Genomic DNA, 26275 nt, shown 5'->3' on the forward strand with positions numbered 1-26275 from the left:
GACAATCGGAAAATGGTCGCTCCCATATGGATTCTTAATAACGTTCCACTCTAGATACGGCAAGAGTGTACTAGAAGCCATGCTTAAATCGATTGATGAGAATGTTTTGTTTGCCACGCTATAAAATGTAGGCTCTTTTTTATTTAGTAAGCATGCATCTGTAGAGAGGAGGAAGTTTTCTACTAAGCGCCCTCTAGCATCACAGCGACAATCTCCCCAAAGGGTGTTGTGCGCATTAAAATCGCCCACGACAATATAAGGCTCGGGCAGTTCATAGATAAAAGTGTGAAATTCTGTTTTTGACAGGTAGTTCGGGGGGATGTATAAAGAGGTAATTGTGATCATCTTATTAAAGAGTACTGTACGGACAGCAACTGCCTCTAGAGGCGTTTTAAGCTGTATTTGCCGGCAAGCAACACCTTTATCTACTACTATGGCCACACCGCCCGACGAGGCAAGGGCGTCGTGGCGGTCTTTTCGGTAAATGGCATACTGCCGGAGAAAGTTCGTGTGTGAAGGATTGAGATGTGTTTCTTGGACACACAGCACCCTTGGATTGTACTTATGTAGGAGTTCCTTAATGTCATCTAGATTGTGGAGTAATCACAGGAGCAAAAAGATTCAAGGATGTCTGTTTGAATAAAGCCGTGCTTGAAGTAGCCCTTGCCCAGCAGAATGACCCCAGGTCACAGAAAAGAGAACATGGTTACACAAACAGGTAAGAAACCTTGCGGTACTTTAATATTAGGGAATCACAGCATATTTATTTCTGCAGGCAATTGAGATTCGCTGCATATCGCCAGTTTGTTTGGATGACGTGGAAGAGGCTTGGCAGGCACCACAGACGCATCCTGCCTAGTTGTGTTCTGTGTGCCATTCACAAGAAATATCCATCGAAGAATGGAGTGTACACGGGATTCAGGCATTTCTGAGCATTTACTCAAGTAAGTACACAAATATTTATTAAACATCACATAGTCACATTACCATAGTGAATATTTGTACTAGCACATTCATCAAAAACACCTCCGGCAACAAATGATTTCTAGGAAGAATCATTCATGAATAACAAAAGAAAGTGAAAAGTAACTTCTGACACAGCAAATCAAGGGCAATCATATCATGTCATCCATCAAATATTACACTGAACACCCGAATTCTTGAACACTGAATACCTGAATTCTCATTGAACACTTGAAAAAAAATGTTTTCACTTCTTGTACGTTCCAAGCATGTGAGTGCATTCGTAGTGTTAAATTTTCGCTCTGCTGACTTCCTGTTTCATGGAGGTGTTTACAGCAGCGCTATTGTTCATAATTATTCATAACAAAGTGACGTTATGGCTCATACAAAAAATAATACAGAACATACAATACAGTACTTGCACTTCACATCAGATGTATGTTAATCTCTCAGCATTCACCATTCACTTCAACACACTCTTCACATAAAAGTTTGCTGTTCAATAAGTTCCCCGTTCACACACGTGTTCCATTTCAGCACATTCATTGGTTACACCGTGGCATGTTCTGTTGAATCTTGTCAGTCTTTTCTTTACTAGTTCTTCCTTTGCCACTTTTGCGAAAGCGCTGCTCAGTGGTGGTGGTGCCTTTGCATTCTTGAACGCTGACAACCGATTGCCGCCCGTCATAGCAGCATCCAGTAGCCGCTCAACATAGCCTAAGAATGTATAAAAAAATTAGCATGCTGCTGTACATATGAAACATTCTGCAACTTACGATACGTGGTTTTCTCTTTTACAGGACAGGCAACTGGTGTACCTCCTGTCGCTTTTGGAAATTTGACACGCCACCTAAGAGTACCAGCCTTTGTTGATGCCTGCTCTCTTCCGCTGTTCTCATTGTAGTGAAGAGCCGCTAGCTGTGTTCTTAAACGAAGAAGATTCAAGTCAGGCAAATAGTCACATGCAACTTGTTCATTAAGAAAAAGGAATTAAAAAAGTATTCACCTTGCTTTCATTCATTCGTACGAGTATTGGCAAGACTTTGGAGCAAAGTGCAAGATCAGTCCATGGAATGTTTCCAAACCATATGTTTGGAATCGCGTTGCCAGCTGTGGCATGTCTCTGAGAAGTTGCTTTGATGCAGCAATAACCTTGAGCTGTTTGAATGACTTTGACTCTAAAACAGATATGAAATGGCGTTAAATTTTTCACGGGAGAAATAGCATGAGCAACAAGGTTTTTAACTGCCTGAAATATTTATGATATTATGTCTCAAGTTTACAGTTATATCAATACAGTAAATAATTGTGGTCAATTAGGTAAAACTAAAGTAGAAAGCTCTGTGTGCAGTACCTTTATATGCTCTTACACTTCCATCTTTTAATACATCACCACACACCCGTGGCTGCTAAACATTTAAGCCAAACATACGAGCATCTTGCACAAATGTTAGCATACACAATGAACAGACAGCAATACAATGAGCAGCTTTAACGACTGTGCCACTGAACTAACCCAGTTTTTCGCAATTCTCTATGATGATGTTGAAGTGTAATAACAGCCAACATACCCTCGCTGAGCCAGGCCCTTGGCTCTATATCACCATGTGCACATGTAGGAAATAATTCATTCTCATGACTATGAATGTCTTGAATGTGATTCAAAATTGAAATCCATTTCGGAACAATGGAATCTTTGTTGCCATCACTGGATGATGCAGACCAGTACAGATGATTCACAATGCTCTTTGTCCATAGTACTAAGTCCTCACAGCCAGCCTTCTTCGATGCAGCAATAAGTTTCCTGTTTATTCCTATAAAAAAAGTAGGTAATAGTTTATATGCACCTTCTAGCTATCAGTGCATAAAAATACTTCAGCAATATGCAGTTTATCCTACATAGTACCTTTTGCGACGTGCCAGACATCAAACTCGTGAATGATCTCAGATTTTTCCTTGCGCATGAAGCACTTGATCTGGGCATGTCTGTCAGTTACAATTGACTCCACTCTGATGTCTTTACTTTCCAAGAAAGTGATGCACCGCTTCAGACCCTCCAGTTCCATTTTGCAGCTTCCACCTACTTCATTAGACTGGAAATAGTGGCATTAAGATGGGTTGTCTTTCCTTGCATAACAAAAGCAGGTCACAATAAACAAATCCCTTTTGCAATTTGTGAAGCAATACTAAACAAACCTGCACAAGCTCGAAGTGCAGGATCTTATTTCCCTCAACGTCCAGCAGAGAGTAGGTGCCAAACTTGGCGCTGAATCCGGGCGAGTCGGCACGGCCATCACCAGCAAGCTTTACTCGTTGGGCTTGTGCTGCTTGCAAAATCAGTTCCTGTTCCTCTTTCCAAACCTAGTAACATGTTTTAGATTAGAAATCAGAGTGCAAAGTGAGTGTAAACTTGTAATTTATGAGAACCTTTACTTACTTTGTCAACAGCAGGCCAGAGGTGAGCAGACTGCAGTTTGAAGAACGTTCTTTCACTTACAACCTGTACACCAATTGAGGTCAACATCCTGAGTGTTTCTGTTGGATTGTTTCCCGAGAATAGTATGGCAGCACAGAGCTGGAGGTTCAGAAGAGGCTGTTGCTTTACCACAGCCTGGTTAGTCCAGTAATACTTGTGGTCAGCGGGACATTCAGTCCATACCTCTACAAGTGTTCCTTGGCATCGACGATTATACATGCATGGTGCCAGACATTTCAAACAGGTCAGAAAGAGCTGCCTCAATTGTTGCTCTTGGACAAAAAAAGTTTTCTGCTGTTGCTCTTCATCAAAATCAATTTCGCTCTCACTGTCAACTTCGGCATCTTCGAGCCTAAAGAACAAATTTTAGGAGAAATTTTGAAGTGAGAATGGCTAACATTTTACACAACTCTCATAAAGTATCAGGAACCAAGAATTTATCAAGCTGATTACGTGTCTAACATGTCAGTGTTGTACTCACTCTTCTGAAGGATTGTACTCATGTTCATCTTCCATAGTAATGGGGTCGTCATCATCACTGAATTCATCACATTGAGCAGCTTCCTCCCAATGTGTTGCTTGTTGGCTGCATTGCGTTGCAGCATCCACCATGGAAATGCCAACCTGGATGCCTGAAAAGGATTAAGAAATGTGTAGAACATATGCAAAGTCAATGGACATGTCATATATTGTTCACTAAATTCAAACAAAACTGCTGAATTATTTAATTATTTTCAGTGCAAGATGTTAGCCCATAAATATAAGAATACATAATAGCTTTAGACATACCAACAGAAACAGATTGAGGCTTTGTTTGCGTAGCACGTGTTGACAGATTTTTCTTTTCATTTGCTTGGGATGCTTTGTGGCATGTTGGTAATCTCACTTGAACAGATTTATCTCTAAGAAGGCCTGACTCGCACGTTGGCTCTGGTGATCTTTCTACAGCTTGTCCAAATTCACAAGCCGGATCTGGTGCTGCTTCATATGCCGGCTCTGCTGTGGCGTCATCCTGAAATAAATTGGCTTGTGTTGTTACAAGTGATAACGCTGAGGATTATTTCTGAGAGAAGAAATGGAAAAGCCCATCACATCATCTTTTCCGCTGCAATGACTTGGTCCAACAGATGCATCTCCAGAGAGCAACTGTCCAAGTATCTGAAACATTGTACGAAAATATGAGTTACTGACACGTACACAACAGAAACACATGGCAATCATTAAAATAAATGCTCTTTATATGTTTAAAAAAATCCAGTGAAGCCATTAATTAACCGTATAGTATGTGTATTACAACTGTGGCTTTTGTACTCGTAATTGCCATCAATGTTGCTCAAGCCTATTATATACTTGTTTATGTAGGTTCATTTGGGACCCCTAAACAATACTGTTGGTCCAGGAAGATGTTAATGTGAATCTATGTCATTGAAGTTGAATATACACTTGAATAGTGCAAATCGGCCTGTGCAGTGCTGAAGAGAAATGTAAGAACATCTTCAGCTTCATAACTATTTAATTTATTGCTTTTTCATATTAACTCTTGCCAAAAGATTTAGTAATCAATAGTGACATGTGTACTTGACACGTGTACCGTTACTATCACGTGACAATAGTGAAGAAATACATACGACGGCCGAGTTGTCGCACTTTATTTCCGGCGACTGCCAGCTTTACACGGTTTGCCTGCGGAGGTGTCAACGACCACTTTTGATCGCGATCAAGCCCGATCTGGATCGAAATTCTCGACTGCGATTGGCTCCCTCTAGCAGTTTGCGCAAAGAAGCCAATCACGACCGAGAAATTCGATCCGGATCGGGCATCATCGAGATAAAAAGTGGGTCATGTGACACCTGTATAATACTCGCAACGCCCATTCTGAGGCCATTGTCACAATTTTGGGTGACACACTCGCATGGCGAGTCCCGCGTCTGGGCCGCATTCACGAAACTTGTCCGTGTAAATTTAGGCGGTCAGTCACAGCCTCGCTTATCGTCTCCATAACCTCAAATAGCATGCGACGGACCGCCGACCACTGAGGACGCGCTCTTTGTTGTATAAATCAGAGACGTGGCGCAAAATACAGGCCCAGGTTCGGAACTCTTCGGGGAAAGCATCGCCAACGACAGAAGCGAGGAGATTTAAGTAACAGAATGAGAAACAGACAGCGATTACCCAGAAAAACAACGTGCATTTTTTCTACATGCGGCATAAGCTCCAACATTCGACATCTTACCTCTTGCTTTCGTCTCTTCGCGAAGGCTGCTCTCGGTGGCGGCGATTCATTTCGTTTATGAGCGAAGATCGATGGCACCACGCCTGGCCTTAGTCGAGCAGATTTCACCGGAATTCCCATTGCACGCATCAGCGATAAACTCTGATGGTAATCACTGTCCCGAAAATGTTTTGAACAGAGAAGAGTGGTTCTTGAAGGCTTGAAATTACTTCGTTTCACCGCTGCGATCCACTGAGCAGCTTGTTTTTTCTGCCGTGGGAAATTGTGAAAGATAACATCGTCTCGGCCGCCGGTGCTCGTACAGCCGTAAGCAGCGCAAAAGGACGGCATGGTGACACTATATGCTTCTTCGACGGAGTTCTCCTTGCGGTAACAGTCCTTTGAATCGTAAGCCGGAAACGTAGGGTGGAGATCTTGATCAATTGCGATAAAGGCCACGGATACAACAGGACTGACGCGCAAAACCTCCACACGCTTTCCGCGCGGGCGCCTGGGACCCCTATATTGACGTCATTTCCGCTACCTTTCCCCTTCCGCCGCCGCCGCGGGCTGACTCCGCGAGCCGCGGTGGGCGGAGCATAGCTGCGATTTCAATTCCTAATTACGCCGCCGCTACTTGTATGATCGAAAAACAAAACTTCGTACCAGAGATTTCAAGTGTTTGCGCTTCAGAAAAACGTCACTTTTTAGAAATCTAAAACCTGTTCAGTTTCCCTTTAAGGAAAGCTTGTGCGAAGAGTAAAGTTTGGAGAGTAAAGATGCGTCACCAAGAAGCAAGCCGTTAGCCATACATCCACTATCGTTCGCACAGGTTGAAGGGGGGGGGGGGGGGGACGTGGCATGGCATAGATTTGTTTTGTTCTTTTCAGCCAGAAAGAAAGTAGGTAGCGTCTGCCCTGTAAGGCACACTAACATGTGTGTTTGCCTTGCGCCACTGCAATCGTGTACAGGATCCCCCTCACCTGTGGCCGAGTGTACGTGGGACAATCGGGGCAGTGTGTAAACGTGGGCCTCAGGGAGCACCAAAATGCACTGTTTGCGCCTTGCATTTCGCAATGCATTGCCATGACTGAGAGTGCACTGCAGAATTTTGTCGGACCGAGATTCTTTTTCCTCACAGACCAATTGACGCATGAAATTTGCGAGGCCTATAGAATACAGAAAGCAGGACGAGGTTGCATTAGTCAGCCTGCAATAGTCTTCTTAGAAGAAATTTCCTTTTTAGACCTCGCAAATCGTTGACAGCGGAGCAGCGCGATGGTTTTTATTTTTGTTAATTCATTATTGTTTATTATCACCTGATCAAACCACGAGTGCATGTCATAAATTGTTCACTGCCTTCCAGGTGTATGTGCAGTTCAACTGTTCATGAACTCGTTCATTCAATAAACTTACCAGTTGAAAGTCCGCACTTGGGGTGTGTCTACGTCTCCCTACGCTTTCAGGACACTGTTCCTTATTTACCATGAATAAGAGGCCTATCACATGGCTGTCTATTATTGTATGGGTTTCATGGTATTCTTATTAGTATTGAAATGCAGTCCACATTTTTCTGTTATTTTTTTTACCTTACAATATGCTGATAAGCCTTCGTTTGTAGTGAAAGTGGCACTGCCTTTGTTTTTGATGAGTTGGCTTAGTAAGTCTATCGACAGAATAATGATAACGGGGGCCAGGCAGCCATGATGTAGGTGTGTATTTGGGGGAAAAACGCTGTACAAATGTAAGAAGGTCTGTACGACAATGCAAACTTATTGTACCAGCTTTATATCTTCAAAAGTGGTTGAAAAGGCCAAAATGTAGGCAGTTAACTGCAGTTGCACTCACTCCTGTGAAGCAGAATGATAGGCTGCTTTCACAATTTGCGAAGCTGCAGGTGCAAACATTGCTGAGGGTTAACTTTTGGTTACCACAAAACTACGTCTTTAAAAACTGGTTGTCAGTCGCTTTAACGCAAAATGTGAAGGTCTGAAAATATCATGTCGGTATGCATTTAAGCTGTTTTGTGCCACACGTATGTAGATCTGGCTTTCCTGCATTCTAATGTCACATCCCCTAATTATGCATTGGGAATTTGCATGGGAGTAGAGTTGGTGCGCTTACAAGTGATAGTGAAAGCTTGGAGAGGTAGTTACTATGAAACATAGTTACTGTGCTAAGGGTTATGAAACACAAACATGAAATGCACAGAACAGACAAGACCTGATGCACTTCGTGTTTGTGTTTATTCCAGTAACGCTAAGGTGTTGTAGAGCACATTTACAATTTATTTTTATTTATTTATTAATACTGTCAACCCTCATAGAGGGTCATAACAGAGAGGACAATACAATTACACACAAGAAATATGCACAATGTCAGTGTACGCAAAGTCAATTCACAGTGAATAAGATGTTCACTTGAATACTGGTCAGCACACACATGTCATTTACAAAATACGTACAATGAACACCAAGTCGCACATATCACTTGGCACTTCAAACTAAATTGGTAACTCCCGTAAATACGCCTCAACAGCGTTTTCAAAGTCGGTGACATCTTTTAGGCTAACAATAGCGTTTGGCAATTGGTTCCACATTTCTATCGCATCCGGAAAAAATGAGTATCGAAATGTATCACTGTTAGTTTGGAACGGCTTTATGACGTAGTCGTGGTTAGTTCGCGGGTTTCTTTTGCCTGGAGCATGTAGATATTTGAGCTTATCAATCTTAAGTTGATCCTGCATTATTTGATAAAGTACCTTCAGCCTAAATTTCTTTCGACGAACCTCTAGAAGATCCAAGTTGCAACGCTGTAACATCAGCGTGACCGATTCCTTCCTTCGGTACGTCGAACAAATAAAACGTGCCGCCAGTCTCTGTATCCTTTCCAACTTCCTCTTAAGCGTCACTTGATGGGGGCTCCAAACAACGGCTGAATATTCTAGTATCGTCCTGATGAAGGTGGTGTATGCAATAAGTTTTACATTACGCGATGCATGTTCCAGTTTTTTTCTCAGAAAGTACAACTTTTGATAGGCTGTCATGCAGACGTTATCTATATGTTGGTTCCATGTCAAATTTCGTGTTATTGTTACCCCTAAATACTTGAACTGGTGCGCATTCTCCAACAAGTGTCCGGCAATGCTGTAAGAAAAGGAATAGATAGCTTTCTTTTTACTGATGTGTGTATATGTAGATTTGGAATAATTTATTTCCATTTTCCATTTCTTACACCAATCATCTAAATTTTGCAAACATTTCTGAATTTTAAGCTGGTCATCTAGTTTAGTAATTGTGGTGTAAATTAAGCAGTCGTCTGCGAAGAGCTTAACCTGAACACCCTCTTCTGCCACACTACTGATGTCATTGATATAAAGGAGAAACAGTAGTGGTCCCAATACTGAGCCTTGGGGCACTCCTGAGAGTACAGCTAATGAATCTGATACATAGTCATCCAGTTTAACTACCTGCGTACGGTTTGTTAAATATGCTTCAATCCATTTTATTACACATTCATTTATTCCTGCATTGTGTAATTTGAAGATTAATTCGACATGAGGCACTTTATCAAAAGCTTTCGCAAAATCCACGCAAACCACATCAACCTGTTGTCTTATATCTACTGCACCTGCAAAGTCGTGAATTGTTTCTATTAACTGTGTAACAGTTGATAACCCGGTCCTGAAGCCATGTTGATAAGGATATAGTAAGTTGTTCTGATCTAGAAACCTGAGTATGTGTTTTGCTATTATATGTTCGAAGACTTTGCAAGTAACTGAAGTAAGTGACACTGGACGGTAATTTGTTGCCTGTCTTCGGTTACCTCCTTTAAATACAGGTATCACGAACGCGGTGCGCCAGTCTTGCGGCAGTGAGCAAGTTGTATATGATTTTCGAAAGATGATAGTTAGATAATGTGACATCCATTCTGCGTATCGTTTGAGGAATACAGCAGGTATATTATCGGGTCCACTCGATTTTTTCGTATCTAATTTGAGTAGTTGCTGAAATATCCCTTGCTGGTTGATTTCAAGTGTTTCCATTGGAACAGTAGGGGGAATATGTAAGGCTTCTTCTATACTCACAGTAGTTTCTGGGACGGTAAATACAGATTGGAAAAAATTGTTAAGATTGCTTGCTATTTTATCCTTTTCTCTTATAATGTTGCTTCCAACATGAATTTCGTCTACCATTTCTTTCCTGTCGCTAAAATATCGCCAAAATTTTTGTGGTGAGGACCTAAGGAAATCGCTGAGGTTTTTTTCAAAGAATGTTTGTTTAGATTTAGCCAAAGTACGCTTGAGTTCAGTTTTTAGATTAGCCAAGACCACTGGCGACGTGTTCCTTTTACGCCATCTCTTAATTCTTCTTTTCATATGAATTATATCTCGAGTGATCCAAGGACTTGTCTGCTTTGTTTTTTTAACCCGCGATGGAACATATTTGTCTATGCAATGACTTATAACACATTTGAATTCTTGCCATAATTCTTCTACTGTTTTTAGACCAGCGGTACTCTTGAAAGTATCAAATTGAATCTCCAAAAAATCAAGAATCGAAGTGTCATCAGCCCTAGCATAGTCCTTAATTTTTACTGGAACATAGCTCTTCACTTTTCTAGTTGCTCGGATAGGCACATCGAGACAGATCATCCTGTGATCCGATATACCATCTTCTACCGTCACACTGTAATCATTTATTTTATTTGATAGGAACACCAAGTCTAGTACTGACCTTGACGTCGGTGTAATTCTAGTATCTTCAAGCACGATTTGTTTCAAATTGTACGTAAACATAATGTCTAGTATTTTTTCAGCACTTACTGAATCCACACCACTATACGAAAAATTTTTCCAGTCTATATGCGGTAGGTTAAAATCTCCAGTCATTACCAACCTAGTGTTCCCATTTACATGAGAATATAAAAACTTATTCAGGTTTTCGAGAAACTCAGGGGAGCTTGAGGGTGGCCGATATACAACTCCGATAAGAAAAACAGTACTTTCACGAGTTATTTTACACCAGAGAGTTTCTGGTACTTCACAATCAATCAACGAAGCATTCAGAGAACTTTTAACTATTATACACACCCCACCTCCACGTGAGTCTCTGTCTTTTCTAAATATGTTGTAACTGGGAGGAACAATGCAATCATTCGGTACATTTCCATGCAACCATGTTTCGGTTATGGTGGTTATGTGAGGGTCGTGCAAAAGCAATAAATACTCAAGATGCGTAGTCTTGTTTACTATACTGCGCGCATTAAACGAGAGCAATCTTAGCTATTTTTTTGGTGTCTCAAATGAGCTGCATGAGCTATCAGATCCATTTGACTTACTTGATACAACACGCTCACTTCGCTTCATTTGATCAGTATCACGTTTGCCCGAGAGCAAGTAGCGCTTGTTTCTGACGTCATCCCATGCGTATAACTGATCGTTTATCCGAAGTTTATCGTGCACAAGAACTACTTTTGCGCCTGCGTCCCTGTCCAAGGCAGCACTTTCCCATAACTTCTTTCGTATCAGCACAGTTTCCTTCACATAGTCATTACTTATCCTGATTGAAGTTCCCTTTAGCTTTGCGCAGCTTTTGAGGATGGTATTCTTTTCCTTGTAGTCATAAAATTTCAAGATCACAGGCCTTGGTCTATCAGGATTTACTTTGCCAATCCGGTGAATTCTTTCCACTGTAGTGATTTCTATGCCAAGAACTTTAGAAAAAATGTCATTTACAACGCGTTTATTTAACACTTGTGCAGACTCGTTCGCGCTTTCAGTAAGACCAAACACCACAAGATTATTTCGTCTGCTTCTATTTTCATAATCGATTAACTTTTCAGACTGTTTTCGTACGGTGGTCTCCAATTTATCTATTCTAGTTTTCATTTCGTCGAACATGGCTAGCACACTTTGCATCTTATCAGTTTTAGCATTCACTTCTGCAATTTCTTTCTTGATATCATCTATCTTGCGATCCAATGCATTTTGATTTCCCAGAATTTCCTGCAAGATTTCAGCAGTTTTTGGGCCTGGATTTTCCTCAACATCCCCGGCCATCAGCAGCAACAGCAGTATTGACCAGCAATCCACCAAAATAGCACAACATCTACGAGGGCATGGCAGGACGAACAAGCATCTATTATCACTGCGATACGTAGAGTAGTAACTAACCTGCAACAGCAGTAACGGCGTTTTAGGCATCATGCTTGTCAGCCAAGTGCCATGCCCTCTGAAGCCGATGTTCTCGCGTTGCTCCTTTTGTAGACTGGTCGCTGGTGACGTCACACCCGTGGCAGCGAGTCCGGAAAATGCGCACTCCAAGCTTGCATTTCTGCAAGGTTGCGCATCGACGACGAAAAAGAGGCATCCATTGTCCCTCTCCGACATTCCGACGAGGAACCACGGCAGCATCTGCAACAGCAGTAACGGCGTTTTAGGCATCATGCTTGTCAGCCAAGTGCCATGCCCTCTGAAGCCGATGTTCTCGCGTTGCTCCTTTTGTAGACTGGTCGCTGGTGACGTCACACCCGTGGCAGCGAGTCCGGAAAATGCGCACTCCAAGCTTGCATTTCTGCAAGGTTGCGCATCGACGACGAAAAAGAGGCATCCATTGTCCCTCTCCGACATTCCGACGAGGAACCACGGCAGCATCTGCAACAGCAGTAACGGCGTTTTAGGCATCATGCTTGTCAGCCAAGTGCCATGCCCTCTGAAGCCGATGTTCTCGCGTTGCTCCTTTTGTAGACTGGTCGCTGGTGACGTCACACCCGTGGCAGCGAGTCCGGAAAATGCGCACTCCAAGCTTGCATTTCTGCAAGGTTGCGCATCGACGACGAAAAAGAGGCATCCATTGTCCCTCTCCGACATTCCGACGAGGAACCACGGCAGCATCTGCAACAGCAGTAACGGCGTTTTAGGCATCATGCTTGTCAGCCAAGTGCCATGCCAATTAAAGGGCATTGCGTCACAAACCTCTTCCAGCAAAAATGTTTTGCTTTGCACTCAGCTAAAAATTCACTTCACTTGGCAATAAATTATATTCTGGTAGTATTGGGTAGATTTTTCAACTTGAAAACATTGCCGCATACAATGCTCATTTCCACATCTCTGGCAATTTTTGTCTTTTGCAGCGCAAGCACCTCCTGCAAATAGGAGGGAAGTCACTGCGCGAGGTGGCATCGTATGCCATGAAGGCTGTAATGGCGCACCCCGTCCAAGTGGTTTACAGCCTTCATAGCAGGAAGGGGAAGAGGGCATTCATCAATTTGAAGTTATGCCGGATAGTCACAGGTAAAGCTTCCTCAGTCATCCTTTTGCATTGTTGAAGTATTGTGTGTACAGCCGAACTCCTCTACAGTGAAATGGCTTGCATAACAAGAGGTTGTCCTTGCCAAAATCGTGTCTTTCATATAAATTGTTAACTTCTACAACGAAGAAATTTGGGCGTCCCTGTTGGCTGATTTCATTTTTTACAATGAAAGCCACATACTCAATCACCACTGCCCTTGCAGAAATTGCGAAAGTGTGCTCTGCACTAGCACCAATGGCAGCTTAGGTGAATTGCTTGACGAGCATGCCGATGAATTGCATCACACCAGGCAGCTTACACGTTTAGCATCAGCGGGTGAGACAGTTGAATATGTCTCGGTTAGTAAAGACATGGTGAGATCATCACTGATGACGTTAACGCTATGTTAGGGTGAAAAAACAAGAATGTCAACGAAGGCAACAGGGATGAAGATCCTGTAAATGGATCAAGAATTTTCATGGCGGGGAAGGCGATAGCATTTAATTTCCGCAGCATTACTTTGCGTATCCTACATTTCGCCGCTGAGCATGCTGTGAACCTCGGATTCAATAAGGTTGGCGGCGGTTGCAAATTCTGTCAGATAAACTGTGTGCTAAAGACTTAGCAACTTATTTCACTAAGTCTCTTGAAGGTTTTCTTTTGTTGAATGTGTTTGCCTGCTCTATTGTGGGTGATCTTTACGGTGCATGCTGTATGTACTAATTGTGGTCTTTGCATGTTTGTGTGCAGATGTCATCTGTGCGAAAGGGGGGGGGGGGCGACCTGACACAAGCACAGGACTTCATTAAGTGGTTGCCAGGGTCTGTGGACAGCGGTGGTGGCAGGAAGAGGCGTTTCACAGCAACGTTTGCAGCAGAGCAGCCCGATGATCCCTCCCTTCAGGGCAGGAATCATTGCCTGCCCACTGCTGCCCTCTCCCTGCCCCACCCTTGCCCTCAGGTCCCTGGCAAGTCCACCGTCGGCCCCTCCTGTCCGGCTGCTGCTGCCCCTGCTCCTTCCCCTGCTGCAGCCCCTGCCGCCCCTGCCCCTCCTCCTGCTGCTGCTCCTGGAGCTGAGCACCCCTACTGATGCCTGCATCAGTTCAAGAATTGTATTGTAAATAGTAAAATAGTACTGTAAATAGTATACTAAATAAATTATATTTTCGTTTACGCTTTGCGTGTGTCTGCAGGAAGTTTCCTTCCCGCACTTATTTCCATCACATTTTCTTCGCTACTAATTGTATCGGCAGTAAGCTAGCATACAAGCAACAGAATGGCTAAGTACAGGCTATGCTTGAAACACACTGGACGCAAAATGGCTGAGCACCGGATATTCTTGAAACTCATTGGGTACAAAATGGCTAAGCACTGGGTATTCTTGAAACACGTTGGATACAGAATGGCTGAGCACTGGGTATTCTTGAAACACGTTGGATACAGAATCGCTGAGCACTGGGTATTCTTGGAACACATTGGATACAGAATGGCTGAGCACTGGATGTTCTTGAAACATGTTGGATACAGAATGGCTGAGCACTGGACGTTCTTGAAAGACTGGATACAGGATGGCTGTGCACTGACTCTATGCTTGAACTACATTGGATTCTACAATGGCAAACTGTACGGCCAATCTTGGCTCGAACAGTGGGTGAACCTTGGATCGGGTTGCACTTTGCCATGATGCCAGGATTGGGCCAAAGTTCGTACCAATTTCTGCGAGCATTGGACCATGCTTGGCCCAGTGCTGTCGTGCTGCCTGGGTGGCCGCTCAATAACATAATTCGGGCGGCTCGTCACACCACAAATTGCCCAGCACAACGTAACGCAACGTCAAATTGACGTTTACGAAACAGCCCTTCCTGTGACGCTCCTCACGGATATTCCTTCAGCCAATGAACAAGCTGACATGCCGGCTATCTTGGAACGCCACCACATATTCGCGAAATTGCAGATGCATTGCACGGGCATCTGCACGCTACCATCCACTTTCTTTTTAAAGCGCTAAAGTCGCAATATGCGTGCCAGGGACAACAAAAAAATGTAGTTGATCCCTCTTATATAGGAATCAGTATAGAACACGAAAGTGAAACGTGTCTTCACAGAAGTAGTGTAATGTTTATTGCACATTGATATATAATGTCTATTGGTGTTTTGTGGCTAAAGCGCCCTTAGGCGTTGATGCACCCACGCTGACGCCTGGTGGCACGTCTCCTCCATCACGACTACCAACGTCGATGACCATGAGCAACCGTCGTGCATATGGAAGCTGCACTACGCTGCACACGCTAGCACAACGCGAAAGACGAAGCACGTAACTGATACACTAATACAACGCGCAAGAGAAAGCACGTAACTGAATCGTCACCGAGTCAAATCAGCGCGTACAGCGCGTCGTAATTGCAGCCTCCGCGATCAACTTCAGAAACATTTTCAGAGCTAATTGCGGAGGCCACGCTCCGCTGTGCTGAGTACGGTGAACGCCACCTAGGTGGCGTTGGTAGTGCTTCTTGATGCCAGCGTCCCTTCGAATGCTGGCATCGAGGCGTCGTAGTGCTGAGACCACCGAAGCGTTCACTGTCGGTGCGCGTTAGTGTCATAATGCAGTACTTCTCTTTTCTGCTCGTAGGCGGCGGCACCGCCCCGAGCAAGAGCGCGGGTACACGGAGGAGTGTTAGATATATAAGGCGCGTCTGTGTAGCTCTCTGCAAATGCGTTTGTGGCGCAATGGGTTAAACGCTCGGCGATCGATCGTCGCGGACCGAGAGGTCGTGGGTTCGATTTCCAAATTTTGCATGTTTGTGGAACTTTTTCTTCTGGTTTCTTTCTTTGTATTATGTTCGTGTACATTGTAAGAACGTCATATCCGTGACGGAAATACGTCAGTGAAGTCTTGGTGGACCCCGGCATAAAACACTTTCGTGTTAAAAAAGTATTAGTGGATAAAACTTGCAGCTCCACGTCACGTTTCGTCATTCTGACGAAAACACAAAATTGCATTTTGCAAAACTTCCGTTTCCCGGCACAGATTTCAAAATACGTGACCTCTGGACAGCCAAGAAGGCGGATAATGGCGGCCGTGCAGCCGCCATGCGTGTCCAGAATAGAGCCCCAAGAAGCGAATCAATGGGCGCGTTAAGTTAAGGCGCTCGAGCGCGCTCTAGCCAGCAGAGCGCGATCTTTTAAACTTAACGGCTAAAAAGCGACTTCCTGTGCGTTATTACGGAGCGCGCTCTACGCGCTCCACTCTGGAAACTGTGCGCGAGAGGGCGCGCCTGCTACGGCTTCCGGAAAAAAGACGTGTTTCCGACTCTTTCCACTTATGCAAGTCCGTGCTCCTGGCACATTCGTTCCTGCCGCCGCTGCGCAGCCGGGTGTCTGCTCTAAGGCATGATCGGGAACTTCGCGTGTTTGCGCGGTTTGAGCTTATCACGAACCGAAAATGACGGCCCGATGATTACTTGCCAGACGCTCAGGTACGGGACCGAACAGTCGCAGTTTGGCGCCTTCTCGTCACTACGTTATTCTGTATGACTTCTTCAGGTCCTCATGTTATCATAGAAGATGTTGGGGCACTGCTCTTTGATTTGTGTGTCCGTGTATCTGGGCACAAGGTTGATCACATAATCCTGGATAACTCGGATCATAAGGCTTTCTGTCCTCTTGCAATCGGCAATGAGTCATCAGTCAGCATACCGCGGAGCAGAAATAAATCCTCTGATGGGGTACCTCGAAGAACAGCACGAACAGCTTGCATCGCGTACATAAGCCGCTGCTGCTGCGTCCGTCGTCGCGCGTCAAGTTCTTCTAGCTCTTCGTCGTCTATCAAGAACTGCAGGAGGGTGTTTATCGGCGGCGCCATCTTCAAAAAGCGCGGGCAATGCGATAGCGGTCGCGGAAGCAACATTCGCCAGACGGCGCGTTTGTGCGCCCGAAAACAGTCGGCGAAAATCGCCGTTAAGCTCCGAAGGCGTCGCAATCGAGCGCACTCGAGCGTGCTCCTTTGGAGTTTGGAGCTCGCTAACTTAACCCGCCCAATATGGCCTCCCTCAGGAGACCTGACATAACGAACACCTTATGAACACATGTAATAATCTTTCACCGGTGACCGCTATCCACCGGCTAACAAATGTTAAACGTTCTCCCTCGGCGCAGGACGCGCCTGCATGTATCGGAAGCTTCTCAAACGTTATCGATGCTTCTACTTGTCGTCTGTCGTCACCGACGCTCATGTAATCTGATTGTATGAGCGACGCGAATTGTCTAGTACCTTGTGGAAGACACGCGGGCACCAGGGATTATTCTGGAACCTCAGGTATGAAATCCGACGCGTTTCGCCGCTCATCAGATTTCGACGACCGCCGACTGAGTTCGCCGCTTTCGTTGTGCTTCGAGTGTAGCTTGCTTTTGTGGGCGCAGGCTTGCCCAATAAAGAATCAGTGTCGTCATACCGAATTTTATGACTGTTTGCATAGAGAAAGAAATTCAACCGAGAGAGGACACTCCCATAAAGCCCAGCGGCCGAATTGACTGCAGCGCGCCAAGCGGTCGGCATCAATCACTTCCGTTTTCGGTTTTGGGCGCGCGCATTTTGAACGCTAGCTGACACGCCAGCTGCGCTTTTTTTGTGTGTGTCGACCGCGCACGGTCTTCGCGCGGAATCGGTTTATTATCTGGTAAAAATGGTTGTCACCGACCTTGTCAAGTTTCATCCAATCTGTGCCACGTGCAATTGCAGCACAAAGTAGACTGAAGGCACCTTGTGAAATGAGGCAATATTTATTTTGCTCTATATAAAAGCTCGTTCCGCGCTTGTGCGTTTATCCAACGTTGTGACACCAGACAAGCAGTAGCTCTCGTATTAAGCTACACCAGACGGCATCAGCTGCAAAAAAATAAATTACAAGCACGTCACATTTACAAGCATGTGTCATTTTGGTATTTAGACATAGGAATACTGCGTGTAGAGGCGAAACGTGCGAAAGCGGTGAATGGGCGGCATTACAAACAGAAGCAACTCGGTTTTACATACATGGCGTACAAAATACCCGACTCATCCCAAACAATACCATAAAACACGTAAACATCTGATTTCCAAGCATTCCCCCATTTCCGGGCATTATTTCCTGCCCTTTAGCAGCACAAATACACGGGCGACTTCGCGTTTCCGAAACTTGGCCTCGAACGCAACACACAGAGACGGACGCAACACAGAGACGGTCGCAACAGAGGCTCCAAGCAGCGCCATGCTAGACGTTCGCAGAATGCCTTCTACTCGTACTCAAGACAAATGCGTGAGTGCAAAGCCGGTTTTCAGTCCTTTAGAAGACGGAATTTTCGAATTACAAGTTTTCGATATGTTCCTCGGCGTTATCTCTCGCGCGTTCTGCCGGCGCCAGCAACACAGTCCCATGGATGTTATCACTCTTGGCAATCACCTATCGGGTTTTCGACAGGCGTGAGTACCGAAAGAAGGTATATGTTGTTGCGGGGCCACAGAAAACGTCACAAACTTGTCCCTCGAAGATTCATTACAGGCCAAACTAAGTTTGTCACCACGGCCAAGCTGCTTATCGCTAACTGCGTCACAGCGCGCTGCGCGGCCAGTCTGCTTTAGCAGAACCGAAATAAGTTACAATAATCCCCTAAGAAGCGTCGGAAACATGTCCCAGCACGATTAATTAACTGAAATTAACTGCGCCAGGACGGCCGAGCTCTTTTTCGCCAACTGCGTCTTAAGTCTCGGTCCCGTGCCGTAAGCCTAATTGCGTCGTAGACTGTGAAACAAAATTTCTCACCTTGCCGTAGTCCACTAGTGCAGTGTTGCCTTGTCCCAGTGCAGAAGGAACGCGAGAATACGCCGGGAGCCCAAGAAACCAGGCTACGTTTAAAAAAAGAGACGGACTGGTCGCCGCCGCGAGAGAGCGCTCAAAGGCGCGCGCGGCCGTACTCGCTCGCCTTGGGGGAGTGACTGGCGGATGACGCATGCATCAGGCGCGTCATTAGCCTCTCGCTAGGTAAGGCAAGAGAAATATGTCGCAAAGTTTAAGTTGATTTATACGCAAAACGTTTTGCTTTTAGCAGCAAAGAATATAAAAAATAAATCAATGTCTGTTAACTTAATTTCACTTTCTTTTTTCGATGCTCGCGGCAGCTAACGTTCGGCATCAATACTATAGCATGACGTATGGTGACGTGTTTCCTGTTAGCCGAGAGTCCCCTCTTGTTTCTTTCTCTATGCTGTTTACTTCAGAGTCACTAGTACGCGACATCTGGTGGAGGTGCTGGGTATTCATGCACCGAACGCCCCCGCAAAGCCGCGACCCAAGCCCGAAACCGGAGGACGAGATCAACGTCGTCACGGACCAGCGAGCTAGCCGTAGGCAGCAAGGACTTTCGCCAGAATACAGACTTCTTCCCGAGAAGACCAGAGCAATCAAGGCCAAGTCGACGACCCCAATGGCAGCCCCAACGTCCTCCATCCTGCTCCCACAACCTCGGGAGCCACCGACGTTCCGTGGATCACCGGCTGAAGACCCTGAAACCTTCCTGGAGACATACCAGAGGACCGCGGCGTTCAACAAATGGAGCGACGAACACAAGCTGCGCCATGTCTATTTTTCGTTGGATGACGCTGCTCGAACCTGGTTTAAGAACAGACTTCTCTGATGACGTGAGACCTATTTCGTGAGAACTTCGTGAGGACCTTCACGAGTGTCGGGCGCAAGGAAAAGGCCGAATTTCTCCTAGAAGGCCGGGTGCATCTGTCCAACGAAAACGTCATGATTTTCACGGAGGAGATGATTCGCCTCTTTGAGCATGCCGACGCCATCATGCGAGAAGAGAATAAAGTTCGCTTCTTGATGAGGGGTGTCAAGCAAGAGCTCTTCGCCGGATTGATAGGCAGCCTGCCCAAGACTGTTGCTTAATTAGTTTCCGAGGCCACAACCATTGAGAAGACGCTCGACATGCCGATAAGGCAATATAACCGCCGAACACTGGCCGCGAACAATATTGACGGTCAAGCACTTGGCAGCGACGACCTGCGCGAGACCACCAGAGCAGTCGTTCGCGAGGAACTGCAGAAGCTCTTTTCCAGGTCGCAGCCTGAAGTCAACGAAGAAGTTCAGCGCCCACTACGAGTTTCCAATGTGCAGCCGCAATCGCCGCAACCCCAGCCGGAAGCGATGACCTACGCCGCCGTCGCCCGCCGTCAAGGGCCCCCTCCGCGCTTGCGCCAGGGCCACGTAAGGCCGTAGTTCCGTCGTCCACCACCGCCGCCACCGCAAACACACCCTCCCGTCGCCCAGCGCAGCTACCCGGGAAAGACCGACATTTGGCGCGCCCACGATCACTGCCCGCTCTGTTATCACTGCGGGGAAGCCGGCCATGTCTACCGCCGATGCCCATACCGCGAGATAGGCCTACGGGGGTTCGCCGTCAACGCGCCACGTCCACAGCTTGGTGAGCGACCACGTCACATCGCCGACTACCTCGCCGGAGCCCAGTGGCAACCATGATGACCCTCATGCTCGCGGTCACCAGGACGCTACCTGTCCCCGTAGTGCCGACCATACACTGGCCCAGCCCCTATAGGGGAAACTAAAAGCAGCAACCGCGATGGAGGCGCGGTTGCTGTATGACGTAACACCGAAGATCCTCCGCCGCCGACGACGACGATTCGCGCATCATCACAACGAGGTATCAGCACAGCGCCTGCGAAGAGCCTTGGCGACAACACTTCGCCGCCGAAAGAAGACCTAACGATGCGACGTAGCAGCAGCGGAGCAAGCCGACGCAGCTGTGATTCGATCCCACGACTTAACCGCAACGATAGACGACGGTCTGCCGGCTTAGACGTGCTAATCGATGGTCTTAACGTCCCCGCTCTCGTCGACACTGGAGCCGACTATTCCGTCTGCAGTGGCCCGTTCGGCGCCAAGTTGAAGACGGTGAGGACGGCCTGGCAAGGACACGATATCCGGACTGCGGGAGGCCACCTAATAACGCCGACTGGAATCTGCACAGCGCGAGTCACAGTTAACAATCGCACTTAGCCGGCGAGCTTCGTAATCATGCAGCACTGCTCCAAGGACGTCATCCTAGGCATGGACTTTCTGAACCAACATGGTGCAGCCATAGGCTTAAGGTCCAAGTCCATAACACTTTCAATGCACAAGACGATACCGCCGGATACGAACATCAGTTACCATGCCTTGAATGTGCTTGAAGAACAAGTCACCGTTCCGCATCGCTCCAGCGTAATGATTTCCGTCGGTACCGAAGTGCCTGCAGACATGGAGGGCGTCGTAGACGGCGATCATCAGTTAATGCTCGACCGTGAAATTAGCGTCGCTAGAAGCATAGCTGAGGCACGTGAAGGGAAAGCAAGGGTGATGCTCACGAACTTCACCAACGAATACGAGCACTTTAACAAAGGCACCACGGTCGCCTACATCGACGAAATAGTACAAGCTAGCAATGCTTTCGCCTTCACGGATTCTAGTAAACCTGCGACGACGACTGTAGTACCTGAACCAACTTTCGACGTCAATCATAACCTTCAAAATCATAAGCAAGAACAGCTAAAAGCTCTGCTCCTGCAATACAAGGTCTGCTTCTCGTTGTCGTCAAAAGTTCGACACACCCTTCTCACCAAGCAATGCATCATAACCGACGAATATGTCTGCCCACTCCGTCAGAGCCCGTACCCACTTTCGTCGCGCGAACGCCAGGCCATAAGGCAACAAGTCGACGAAGTGCTACGCGACGACACCATCCAGCCGTCCAAGAGTTTGTGAGCGTCCCCCGTGGTGTGAGTGAAAAAGAAGGATGGAACCCTACGTTTCTGCGTCGATTATCGTCGCCTCAATAAAATCACGAGGAAGGACGTATACCCTCTCCCACAGATTGGCGACGCCTTGGATCGACTCTACAACGCAACGTATTTTTCATCGATGGACCTCAAAACCAGCTACTGGCAAATCGAAGACGACGAGAGCGACCGGGAGAAGACTGCTTTTATAACACCAGTCGCACTGTTCGAGTTCAAGGTCATGCCGATTGGTCTTATCTCGGCACCTGCGACTTTCCAATGCGTCATGGATACAGTACTGGCAGGCTTGAAGTGGCAGACTTGCCTCGGGTCTATTTGAACGACGTCGTTGTGTTTGCCTCAAGCTTCGAAGAACACCTGAGGCGCCTTGAAACAGTTCTTCAAGCAATCAAAACTTCCGGACTCACGTTAAAGTCAGAAAAGTGCTCTTGTTTTTGGGCCACGTCATCAACAAATCTGGAGTCCGCCCTGACCCTCATAAAACTGCGGCTATCTCCAACCTTCCTCCGCCCGCCGACAAGAAGGCAGTGCGTAGATTTCTTCTAGTGTGCGCCTATTACAGGCGCTTTGTCAAGGACTTTTCACGGACCGCCGAGCCACTGACGTATCTCACAAAGGCCGACGTCGAGTTCAAGTGGCAGAAGCGGCAAGTCGAAGCATTTGAAGAACTGAAGCAACGTCTGCAATCGTCACCAATACTTGCGTATTTTGACGAAAACGCCGATACCGAAGTCCACACCGGCGCAAGCAGCGTAAGCCTCGGCGCTGTGCTTGTTCAGAGGACTGATGGACAAGATAGTGTTGTGTGTTACGCTAGCTGGTCGCTATCGAAGGCGGAAGCAAATTATTCCACCACAGAAAAAGAGTGCCTCGCTATCATCTGGCCTACATCAAACTTTCGCCCGTACTTCTATGGCAGGCGATTCAAAGTTGTGAGCGCCCACCACGCCTTGTGTTGGCTATAGCTAACTTGAAGGATCCTTCAGGTCACCTCGCACGATGTAGTCTGAGACTTCAAGCATTCGACATCACCGTCGTTTACAAGTCCGGGCGAAAGCACTCTGACGCCGACGGCTTGTCTCGCGCCCCCGTCGAACCGCCGCCACAGGACGACCAGGATGACGAGACCTTCTTGGGACCTATCAGTGCCGACGAATTCGCCGAATTCGCGACCAAGCCGGAACTAAGCAGCCTTGTAGACCGTCATTGTTGCGAACGTGTTCAGGCGAGTATTGGCGTCGTTTTTCTTGCAAAACGACATTCTCCTAAAAAACAACTTCTCGCCTCTCCGAGCCAACTACCTCCTCGTTGTACCCTCAGCATTGCGCCGAGAGGTTGTGGAAGCTCTCCATGACGACCCAACGGCTGGACACTGGTTTTTCGCGCACGCTCGCGAGGATACAAGAAAAATATTGCTGGCCTCGCCTCTCTGCCGACGTCGCCCATTACGTAAGGACATGCCGACTGTCAGCGACGCGAAGCACCGCCGACAAGGCCAGCCGGACTTTTACAGCCCATCGAGCCACCTCGCCGACCGTTCCAATAGATCGGGATGGACTTAGTAAGCCTTTTCCGACGTCGACGTCCGGGAATACATGGATCGTCGCAGCTACGGAATACCTCACCAGCTACGCCGAAACAAAAGCCTTGCCCAAAGGCAGTGCCGCCGACGTAGCCAGATTCTTCGTTGAGAGCATCCTCCTGCGTCACGGTGCCCCAGAAGTCCTCATCACCGACAGAGGTACGGCCTTTACGGCAGAACTAACTCAAGCCATCCTGCGGTACAGCCAGACAAGCCATCACCGGACCAGCACCTACTACCCGCAGACGAATGGCCTCACTGAGCGCCTAAATAAGACCATCGCCGACATGCTGGCAATGTACGTCGACGTCGAACACAAGACTTCGGATGCCATCCTTCCGTACGCGACCTTCGCATACAACACGGCCGCGCAAGAAACGAATGGCACCGTTCAACCTGGTCTACGGAAGAAACCCGGCAACGACGCTTGATGCCATGCTACCGGACGTCACTGACTAAGGAAATGTCGACGTTGCAACCTATTTGCAGCGTGTCGAAGAAAGTCGACAGCCCGCCCGCCTGCCCATCAAGAACCAGCAGAGGACCGACAGCCGGCACTACAATCTTCGACGACGCTACGTCGAGTACCAGCCCGGCGACCGTGTTTGGGTTCGGATTCCGATACGCCGACGAGGACTTAGCGAGAAACTGTTACGTCGCTATTTCGGACCCTATAGGATTATCCTACCTATTGGCGCACTGACTGTGAGGTCGTGCCAGACGGCTTTTCGCAATCACAGCGGCGCCGCGCACGACCTGAAGTCATCCACGTGGTGCGTCTTAAGCCTTTGTGCGCCCGCTGACCAACGTAGGTACTGTGTAGCTTTGTTATAGTTTTTTTTCTTTATTACGTGTGGTCTTGCTTTCGCTTTCGCGTTTGTTTGTAGCATCGGGACGATGCATTTTAAGGGCAGGGTATTGAGACATATTCTTGTTTATCTTTCACCGGTGACTTTTTTCCACCGGCTAACAAACGGTAAACGTTATTGCTCGGCGGAGGACGCGCCTGCATGTATCGGAAGCTTCTCGACCGTTATCGATGCTTATATCCGTCGTCTGTGGTCACCGACGCTTATGTAATCTGATTCAATGAGCGACGCGAATTGCCTAGTACCTTCTGGAAGACACGCGACCACCAGGGATCATTCTGGAACATCAGGTATAAAAGCCTACGCGTTTCGCCGCTCATCAGATTTCGACGACCGCCGACTGAGTTCGCCGCTTTCGTTGTGCTTCGAGTGTAGCTTGCTTTTGTGGGCACAGGTTCGCCCAATAAAGATTCAGTTTCGTCATACCCAGTTTTACCACTGTTTAATTCAGCGTCACTACTACGTGACAATATTGTGACGGGGAGTCAAATAGACGAAAAAGGGATAGTATTTATCTACAGGGATGGTTGGCAGAGATGGCCAAGATGGCTGTTGTTGTTGTTGTTGTTGTTGTTGTAGCCTATCACGCCAGATGGCTGAACACGCGCAGCGTTTTTCGGCGATCGTCGTCTTCTTCCTTAATGGAAGGAGGCGGCCCGTAACATCTAACCGCCCCGGCGGGCTGAGCGCCGTCTCGGCGCAGACTAATTACACGAGGAGGTGACGGAAAAGTACGGTTTCAGACGGGATACGTGCACGACGCCACGAGATGGCAGGGTAGATGGTGAAGAACTGTTCAGTGGGGTGATTTCGTAATTTACGTCACTAAGTTGCCGTAAAACCTTGTAAGGTCTGGCGTAACGCGATAAAAGCTTTTCGGAGAGACCGACGCGACCAGAAGGAGTCCAGAGAAGCACAAGAGATCCCGGAGAAAAGCAGAGGTGCCGGTGGCTGCGGTCGTAGCGGTCCTTGTGGCATAATTGTGAGTCGGATAGTCGCTCATGATCTATCTGACGTGCCAGATGGGCTCGCGCGGCAGCATCGCGGGCATACTCCGTGGTATGTTGTAGAACAGCAGGTAGGAGCGTGTCAAAAGGCAATGCAGGGTGGTGGCCATACAGGAGGTAAAACGGCGAAAAACCGGCGGTGTCGTGACGGGAGGAGTTGTACGCGAACGTGACGTATGGCAAAGCGCTGTCCCAGTCCCGATGATCGTCAGATAGGTACATCGACAGCATATCGGTTAAGGTGCGGTTCAGCCTTTCGGTGAGCCCGTTGGTCTGCGGGTGGTACGCAGTAGTGAGCTTGTGCTCCACAGAACAGGACCGAAGGAGGTCATCGACAACTTTCGACAAGAAGTAGCGGCCTCGGTCTATGAGCAGTTGCCGAGGAGCACCATGACGAAGGATGACGTCATGAAGGAGGAAATCGGCGACGTCAGTGGCGCAACTAGTCGGCAAAGCTCGCGTGATGGCAAAACGCGTAGCGTAGTCGGTCGCAACTGCGATCCACTTGTTCCCTGAAGCAGACGAAGGAAATGGGCCGAGGAGGTCGAGACCGACGTGGTAGAATGGCTCCTGGGGTATGTGAATTGGATGCAGAAGGCCTGCAGGCAACCCTGAGGGCCGTTTACGTCGCTGACAAAGGTCACACGCAGCAACGTAGCGTCGAACAGATCGGTACAGACCAGGCCAGAAAAACCGGCGCCGCACGCGATCGTATGTGCGGGATACGCCAAGATGGCCAGCGGTCGGAGAATCGTGGAGTTCCTGGAGAACAGTAGCACGAAGATGCTTGGGGAGAACAAGCAGAAGATCTGGGCCGTCGGGAGTGGTACTACGACGGTAAAGAATATCGTCGTGAAGCTCAAACAGACGAAGCGATGGGTCGGGCTGACGAGAATTGAGGCGGTCAATTATAGATCGTAACGTGTCGTCACTTTGCTGTTCAGCGCGTATGTTGGCCAGATCTGCAATAGCCATGACGAAGTCACCGGTATCACGTTCGGTGGTGTCGGGAGGATCGACAGGGTAGCGGGATAAACAG

The 26275-nt window shown here is 47.3% G+C and overlaps 2 protein-coding genes, 1 long non-coding RNA gene and 1 pseudogene across 3 annotated transcripts; 1 reads left to right on the forward strand and 3 right to left on the reverse strand.

Moving 5' to 3' along the window:
* The first annotated feature begins 602 nt into the window (after nucleotides 1-602).
* LOC125940589 (uncharacterized) lies at nucleotides 603-1973 on the forward strand. Its single transcript, XR_007463774.1, has 3 exons — nucleotides 603-718; nucleotides 776-944; nucleotides 1764-1973. It is a non-coding gene; the product is annotated as an uncharacterized LOC125940589 (long non-coding RNA).
* On the reverse strand, nucleotides 1270-3323 carry LOC119431799 (uncharacterized; annotated as a pseudogene).
* On the reverse strand, nucleotides 3052-6314 carry LOC125939717 (uncharacterized). Its single transcript, XM_049658047.1, has 6 exons — nucleotides 5501-6314; nucleotides 4229-4489; nucleotides 3921-4071; nucleotides 3401-3791; nucleotides 3160-3324; nucleotides 3052-3090 (listed from the first exon to the last, which is right to left on the reverse strand). The coding sequence occupies exons 1-6, from the start codon at nucleotides 6000-6002 to the stop codon at nucleotides 3052-3054; spliced, it is 1509 nt and encodes a 502-aa protein (XP_049514004.1). The 5' UTR covers nucleotides 6003-6314.
* Nucleotides 6315-10921: 4607 nt separating this feature from the next.
* On the reverse strand, nucleotides 10922-12581 carry LOC125940588 (uncharacterized). The gene has a single exon (XM_049656945.1). The coding sequence runs from the start codon at nucleotides 12577-12579 to the stop codon at nucleotides 10936-10938; it is 1644 nt and encodes a 547-aa protein (XP_049512902.1). The 5' UTR covers nucleotides 12580-12581; the 3' UTR covers nucleotides 10922-10935.
* Nucleotides 12582-26275: the final 13694 nt, after the last annotated feature.

This window comes from Dermacentor silvarum, chromosome 10 (genome assembly GCF_013339745.2).
Source record: "Dermacentor silvarum isolate Dsil-2018 chromosome 10, BIME_Dsil_1.4, whole genome shotgun sequence".
NCBI classification, from domain to species: Eukaryota; Metazoa; Arthropoda; class Arachnida; order Ixodida; family Ixodidae; genus Dermacentor; species Dermacentor silvarum.

Coding starts and splice junctions, on each gene's coding strand:
- LOC125939717 (XM_049658047.1), bottom strand. CDS start 6,002: ATGCCGTCCTTTTGCGCTGCTTACGGCTGTACGAGCACCGGCGGCCGA. Junction 4,072..4,228: donor GCCTCAATCTGTTTCTGTTG/GTATGTCTAAAG, acceptor AATCCTTTTCAG/GCATCCAGGTTGGCATTTCC. Junction 3,325..3,400: donor TCTGGCCTGCTGTTGACAAA/GTAAGTAAAGGT, acceptor ACATGTTACTAG/GTTTGGAAAGAGGAACAGGA.
- LOC125940588 (XM_049656945.1), bottom strand. CDS start 12,579: ATGATGCCTAAAACGCCGTTACTGCTGTTGCAGATGCTGCCGTGGTTC.